The sequence below is a fragment of the Sinocyclocheilus anshuiensis genome, unplaced genomic scaffold (assembly GCF_001515605.1).
Source record: "Sinocyclocheilus anshuiensis isolate Anshui unplaced genomic scaffold, SAMN03320099.WGS_v1.1 scaffold1443, whole genome shotgun sequence".
Classification (NCBI taxonomy): Eukaryota; Metazoa; Chordata; class Actinopteri; order Cypriniformes; family Cyprinidae; genus Sinocyclocheilus; species Sinocyclocheilus anshuiensis.
Genome location: NW_015540913.1, coordinates 178959 through 185673, shown reverse-complemented (window position 1 = coordinate 185673; position 6715 = coordinate 178959). Strand labels below are relative to the sequence as shown.

Sequence of the window (6715 nt, the reverse complement as noted above, 5' to 3'; positions counted from 1 at the left end):
TTGTTTGGTCATGTTTTCTTGTTTCAGCGTCTCTTCTTTTTTTTTTCAGTTATGAGCTCTGCCTCGCTTACACTTTTCACGAGTGCACGTCGCTGCAGCACTATGCATTTTTAAGAGTATCTGCTGTAACTTAGATAGATCTGAGTCCGACAGCATAGTGATTCCCCTCAAACCAGACCAGCCAGAGTGAAAAGAGCGGGATCCGCCGCAGTTTAAAAAGGCGAGAGGCACGACGTGATTGGCCGACAAAAGAATAGCCGTTAATATTTTACGTTTAATAAATTGAGATGTATATATTGTTTATTTATTTTATTAATGGTTTTTAGTCATTTTAGAGCTTTTTACGTGCTACTATATGAAATATATGTATTGTATTTATTTCCATAAACACAAAGTGACGGCCCAGGAGACAACACATTTATTGTGTCAATCTGTCCAAAGGCATTTTTTTTTTAATTACACATTGTGTGTTAAAATCCTACACAACATGTGTCAGAATGCTGTCAACACAATGTGTGTTGTTTTTGACATCTGTTTTTGCAGTGTACTCAATAGTGCACTAGAAAAGTAAAAGCGAAAAATACTACAAAACCCAAACTGCCACGTACGTATTGACGCACTTCCGGTTGGGCTCGCAAGTGCTTGTGGGTAGTGAGATTTTTGAATAGGGAAGATGGCAGCCGTGGCAGTGGTGGAATTTCAGAGAGCTCAGTCTCTCATCAGCACAGACCTCGCTTACACTTTTCACTAATGGCATGCTGCTCAGTGCAGGTCGCCGTCGTTCCAACTAATTAACCATGTTTGGTAGCTAACTATTTTCATGGTCGATTTTTGCAGCACTATGCATTTTTAAGAGTATCTGCTGTAACTTACGGATAGATGTGAGTCCGACAGCATAGTGATTCCCCTCAAACCAGACCAGCCAGAGTGAAAAGAGCGGGATCCGCCGCAGTTTAAAAAGGCGAGAGGCACGACGTGATTGGCCGACAAAAGAATAGCCGTTAATATTTTACGTTTAATAAATTGAGATGTATATATTGTTTATTTATTTTATTAATGGTTTTTAGTCATTTTAGAGCTTTTTACGTGCTACCATATGAAATATATGTATTGTATTTATTTCCATAAACACAAAGTGACGGCCCAGGAGACAACACATTTATTGTGTCAATCTGTCCAAAGGCATTTTTTTTTTAATTACACATTGTGTGTTAAAATCCTACACAACATGTGTCAGAATGCTGTCAACACAACCATGTGTGTTGTTTTTGACATCTGTTTTTGCAGTGTACTCAATAGTGCACTAGAAAAGTAAAAGCGAAAAATACTACAAAACCCAAACTGCCACGTACGTATTGACGCACTTCCGGTTGGGCTCGCAAGTGCTTGTGGGTAGTGAGATTTTTGAATAGGGAAGATGGCAGCCGTGGCAGTGGTGGAATTTCAGAGAGCTCAGTCTCTCATCAGCACAGACAGAAACGCTTCTATTGACATTTTACATTCAATAGGTAAAACTGTCTTTAGATTCTTTGATAAAACTTTACTTTTCACTCTGCATGGCTACTTTAATGCTTCATTATTAGGAAGGCTGGGGAGCCATGAGCCGGTGCTGACTCACTGTACTGTGTGCGTGCGCTCGTCTCAAAACTCAGTGAGCTGCCTCCATAGGCAGCATATTTGGGCCTTATTGCCGCGTTCGGAAGTTCGAATCGAGCATAGAACAAAGACAGCTGTTTGGGCTTCTTGTGCGTGCTTTAACATTTGAACCGAACGTTCGAACGCACCTCCGATTCGCTAAAAACTGTCTAACTATGCAGCTCACAACGGTTTGAGACACAACCAGTGTGTATGGACAGTTAGCCTGCAATATTAGCCACCCTTCCAGGCCAAGGCGCATTTGATCACATATAGTTGGGAATTATTTTAATTTTGTATATGAAGGTAGAATGACGTCAAAAAGATTTGCATACGCAGGGTAATATTTGTGGAAGTGTACATAAGACTAAAAAAGTGCCAAAAGTGTAAGCGCGGAAAAATGGAAGTCAGAAGCATGCAGATCATATTTATTTTGCGTTAGCATGAAGCTGCAGTTTCACAATACATGAATTACACTTACGAATAACAGTAAAATGCTGCAAATATTTTTTTCTTGCGCTTGAAACGCGATTTACACCTTTACAAAGCTTCTCTTGCGCATGCAAATTTAATTTACGCTTACAGTCTTATGTACACTTCCACAAATATTACCCTGCGTATGCAAATCTTTTTGACGTCATTCTACCTTCATATTTTATTATTAATTATAGCTCCACTGATGACATTTTATTTTGAGATTGGCGTATTTTGACAATCTTCACTTTATTGACATGTTTCATACCAACCTTAAAGCAAGCTTTGACATTTCTGTTTTTGCTGTCGTGACATTGACTGAGATTTGTTTCTTTCTCTGTTTGTCTGCTGAAATCATAATTATTTTTTATTAAATAAATGGGCTTGCTAATTAGGGCATAACGAGCAGTCTTCGATTAAATAACTTTAGTTTGGTAGAGTTAAAGCAGTTGTTTTTTGACTTATTAAAACTTGTGTCGATTATTTGCCATCTTATGTTTGTTTTTGTCGTCTCCAAGACCTGTTAAGTTTCTTTCATGTCAACCTGATTCTTGTTTTCGTCTTTTTCTTATGAGTAACATAATGACAAGTTGGTTTCAAATTGAGATTATATGAGATAATTAGGCATAGGAACTTGGTTATTATTACGCAAGTTACTCTTAAAGGTTAAATTGATACTTTTAGACTTTAAAGTATTCAACCCAGATAAATGCACAGAGACAGCTATAAGCAAGCAATTTGTAGGTTGATTTTCGTGAAAAACACCGACGTTGTCAAAACATTACTTTTATTTTGAACACCCTGACAAGCCCAACACGGCAACAATGACACAGCCAATAGCAGGAGTTTGGGGGCGGGAATATGTGTTGTTCTACCAATGGCTGATGGGGGGAGTGTTCAGGGAAAGCTGTTGAAAGTCATTAGAAGGGTCAGCAGAAATTACACACTTTATCTATAAAGGTACATTCACTAATTAGCTTTTTTTCCCTCAATTAAACCGCTATTTTGATAAATATAATTAAAATCGTTTACACTCACATGAGATTATTAAGACATAAATGGTTGCTTGTTTCTTGAATGTGCTACTTACAAATGTTTTAAATTGACATCAGTTATACATACAGTCATTATCTAACACACTTGATGTATTTTTGTTTGTCATTTAAAATGTTGTATTATATTACTAATTTTGTATTTACTATTTAATCATTTTAATTGCAACAGCAGCATACATTATATTAAATAATAAAATATTTACAATATTCAGGTCAATTCATTTATATTGATGGGAGAGTTTATAAAAGGTCGTTGGCCTTAGTTACTAAACTTTGTATTCTCACTTTGTCTGGATTTTTCAGTGAGGCGAGATGTCCAGGAAGATGATGAAGAGGCGGTTCGTGTCAAGGAGCAGAGCATCCTGGAGTTGGGCACTCTCCTGGCGAAGACAGGACAAGCTGCAGGTTGGGATCAACATTCTGGGGGGATGCTGTTCCTGCTATAGAAATGTTTTACTTTGTTGTGACACATCATTATCATTGCATATTACTTTAGAGCTTGGTGGCCTGCTGAAATTTGTAAGGCCTTTCCTGATCTCCATAAGCAAGGCAAAGGCAGCACGGTTGGTGCGCTCTCTCTTGGATCTATTTCTGGACATGGAGGCTGCCACGGGCCAGGAGGTTGAGCTGTGCCTGGAATGCATAGAATGGGCTAAAGCTGAGAAAAGAACCTTCCTCAGACAAGCCCTAGAGGTAAACTAAATTTGCATAAACAGCTTTGGACTGTCATGTCAATCAGCCAATAATTAATCATGGATCAGTAATTAATATAAAATGGGTAGTGCCAACTAAGATCTGAGTGGATGCCATAAAAGAACCTATTTATGCTGAACTGAACTGATATCAGGTGAATTGTATATTACTACGCCAAATTAATATAAAACCTTAAAACGGTGAGCTTATAAAAGCAATAAGCCACTCCATGTGTTTCATTGTTTTTGCCACAGCTTTTAATTGTCTAATAATAAAACAAAGTAAATCTGTCATTTTTGTCCTTTTGTGACTTGCTACTTTTATTATGCCGTTATAATAACAGTAATTTTTTTTTATTTTCTTAATTTATACATTAAAATTACTAGCAGTAGACAGCAAAAGAATTAATCATTATTCCTTATTTTTTTCCCCCTCTCTTACATCTCACCAAGGCTGCATTTTTGATAGAAAAATACAGTAAAAGCAGTAATTTTGTGAAATATTATTTTATCTTAAAATTTACATATTGTAATATATCATTCATTCCTGTGATGGAAGTCTTCAGTGTCACACCATCCTTCAGAAATCATTCTAATATGCTGATTTGTTGCTCAAAAACATTTCTTATTATCAATGTTGAAAACAGTTGTGTTGCTTAATATTTTTGTGGAAACCATGAAACTTTTTTTCAGGATTCTTTGATTAATAGAGAGTTTAAAAGAATATTTATTTTAAATTGAATAATAATATTACTATCATGACATTTAAAAATATTCTTAACTAAATTAATGAATTTAACTAGCAGTAGACAACAATATAGTTTATCATTATTCCTTCTTTTTTTTTCATCAGGCTCGACTCATTTCACTCTACTTTGACACAAAGAGATATCAGGAAGCCCTTCATTTGGGTAAGAATAATGTCGAAAAATAAATGTGTACATGTAGTGGGATTCAAACATCTGAGCCAAATACTAAGAAATTCTGAAAATCAGTTGTTTTTTTGTTTTTTTTACTTTTTTGCACAAATTATGATTTGCAATTTTAATTAGAAAATTGCAAAATAAAAGCATCCTCACTAGTGTACTCTGTCGTTTGGATCCCACTGTGTTTTTATTGTACACTCTAGTACTTTTGATGTGCTTGAAACTTTAAGATGACAATCTCTGTTCTTTCTCTTTAGGTTCCCAATTGCTACAGGAGCTGAAGAAGATGGATGATAAAGCTCTGCTGGTGGAGGTTCAGCTGCTGGAGAGTAAAACCTTCCACGCTCTCAGCAACCTTCCCAAAGCCAGGGCTGCCCTCACCTCAGCCAGAACCACCGCCAATGCCATTTACTGTCCCCCAAAGCTCCAAGCGGCTCTTGATATGCAGTCAGGCAAGTCTCACTTCTCAGTTTAGTGATCTGCAAGTGCCTTTGAAATCTGAAGTGTGTTTCTTATTGCTATGTGACCGTTTCACCCTTGTACTCCAGGTATCATCCATGCAGCTGAGGAGAAAGATTGGAAAACTGCCTACTCTTACTTCTTTGAGGCTTTTGAGGGCTACGACTCCATCGACAGCCCCAGGGCAGTCACTGCACTGAAATACATGCTCCTCTGCAAGATCATGCTCAGCTCGTAAGTGAGATAACCGCTTACAGTTTATCTCTGTTTGTGTGTGGGAGGCCACAGGATAATACAACAGTCATTGTGTTGGTTATGCCAAGCTCTGTTATGTAACACCGCCTTACTAAGTAATACTAAGCTCTCATATCTTCAGTACAAGGCATCTTTATAAATCATCGCCTACGCTTAATGACTTCTAGCTTAAGTCCATAAAAGTGTAGCATGTATTAAAATCACAGATTTTACACTACTGTTCAAAAGTTTGGGGTTGGTAATATTTTTAAAATGTTTGAAAGAAGTCTCTTATGCTTATCAAAGCTGTGTTTATTTGATTAAAGAGACATAAAAAAAATTTCAATTTAAAATAACTGTTTTCTTTGTTAATATATTTTCAATTATTTTTTATTCCTGTGATGGCAAAGCTGAAATTTCAGCAGCCATTACTCCAGTCTTCAGTGTTACATGATCCATTCTAATATGCTGATTTTTAAACATTTATTATTATCTGTATTAAAAAACAGTTGCTGCTTGATATTTTAGTTGAAACAGTAATATAATTTTTTCAGCAGTGTTTGATGAATATGAAGTTCAAAAGAGAATATAGAAATTATTTGTAACCGTATAAATGTCTTTACTGTCACTTTTGATCAATACAATGCATCCCTGCTGAATAAAAGTATTAATTTCTTTTCTTCCAGGCCAGAGGAGGTACAGGCCTTGATCAGTGGCAAACTGGCTCTGCGATATGCAGGGCGACAGGTGAGATTTTTATAGATGAAATTACCACTTACAAACAAATGCTCTGCAGCAGCACTTCACGGTTCTTTGTGCGCCATGCTTTTATGTTTGCTTTTAACAACCTGCTACACATTTGACTTTTTTTCTGAGCAAGTGCTCATTTATAGTTGTGCCCTGTAATCTTTTCTCCATCAGACCGATGCACTGAGATGTATAGCACAAGCCAGCAAGAACAGATCATTAGCAGATTTTGAAAAGGTGAGATTTTGACTGTCTGTATACATTTTTAATTGAAGTCTTTGATGTCATGCTCAGCTTTCTGCTTGCTCTTTCACACATGAAGGCCCTGACAGAGTACACTAAAGAGCTGAGGGACGACCCCATCATCAACACACATTTGGCCAAGCTTTATGACAATTTGCTGGAACAGAATCTCATTCGGGTCATTGAGCCCTTTTCCAGAGTACAGGTAGTGTGTGCATGGATGTTTTCATCCTAAAGTGTATCATTTTTT

The 6715-nt window shown here is 36.8% G+C and overlaps 1 protein-coding gene across 1 annotated transcript; it reads left to right on the top strand.

Annotated features, from left to right (window-relative positions):
* Positions 1 to 1383: 1383 nt before the first annotated feature.
* On the top strand, positions 1384 to 6715 carry LOC107689264 (26S proteasome non-ATPase regulatory subunit 11B-like). Its single transcript, XM_016487205.1, has 9 exons — positions 1384 to 1508; positions 3468 to 3569; positions 3661 to 3857; positions 4710 to 4767; positions 5040 to 5234; positions 5331 to 5475; positions 6162 to 6222; positions 6397 to 6459; positions 6545 to 6715. The coding sequence occupies exons 1-9, from the start codon at positions 1418 to 1420 to the stop codon at positions 6698 to 6700; spliced, it is 1068 nt and encodes a 355-aa protein (XP_016342691.1). The 5' UTR covers positions 1384 to 1417; the 3' UTR covers positions 6701 to 6715.

What these genes read in the sequence shown, in the direction of transcription:
- LOC107689264 (XM_016487205.1), top strand. Translation starts at nt 1,418, where the DNA reads ATGGCAGCCGTGGCAGTGGTGGAATTTCAGAGAGCTCAGTCTCTCATC. An exon ending in TGACATTTTACATTCAATAG is followed by an intron (nt 1,509 to 3,467) that starts GTAAAACTGTCT and finishes TGGATTTTTCAG; the next exon opens with TGAGGCGAGATGTCCAGGAA. An exon ending in CATTAGCAGATTTTGAAAAG is followed by an intron (nt 6,460 to 6,544) that starts GTGAGATTTTGA and finishes TCACACATGAAG; the next exon opens with GCCCTGACAGAGTACACTAA.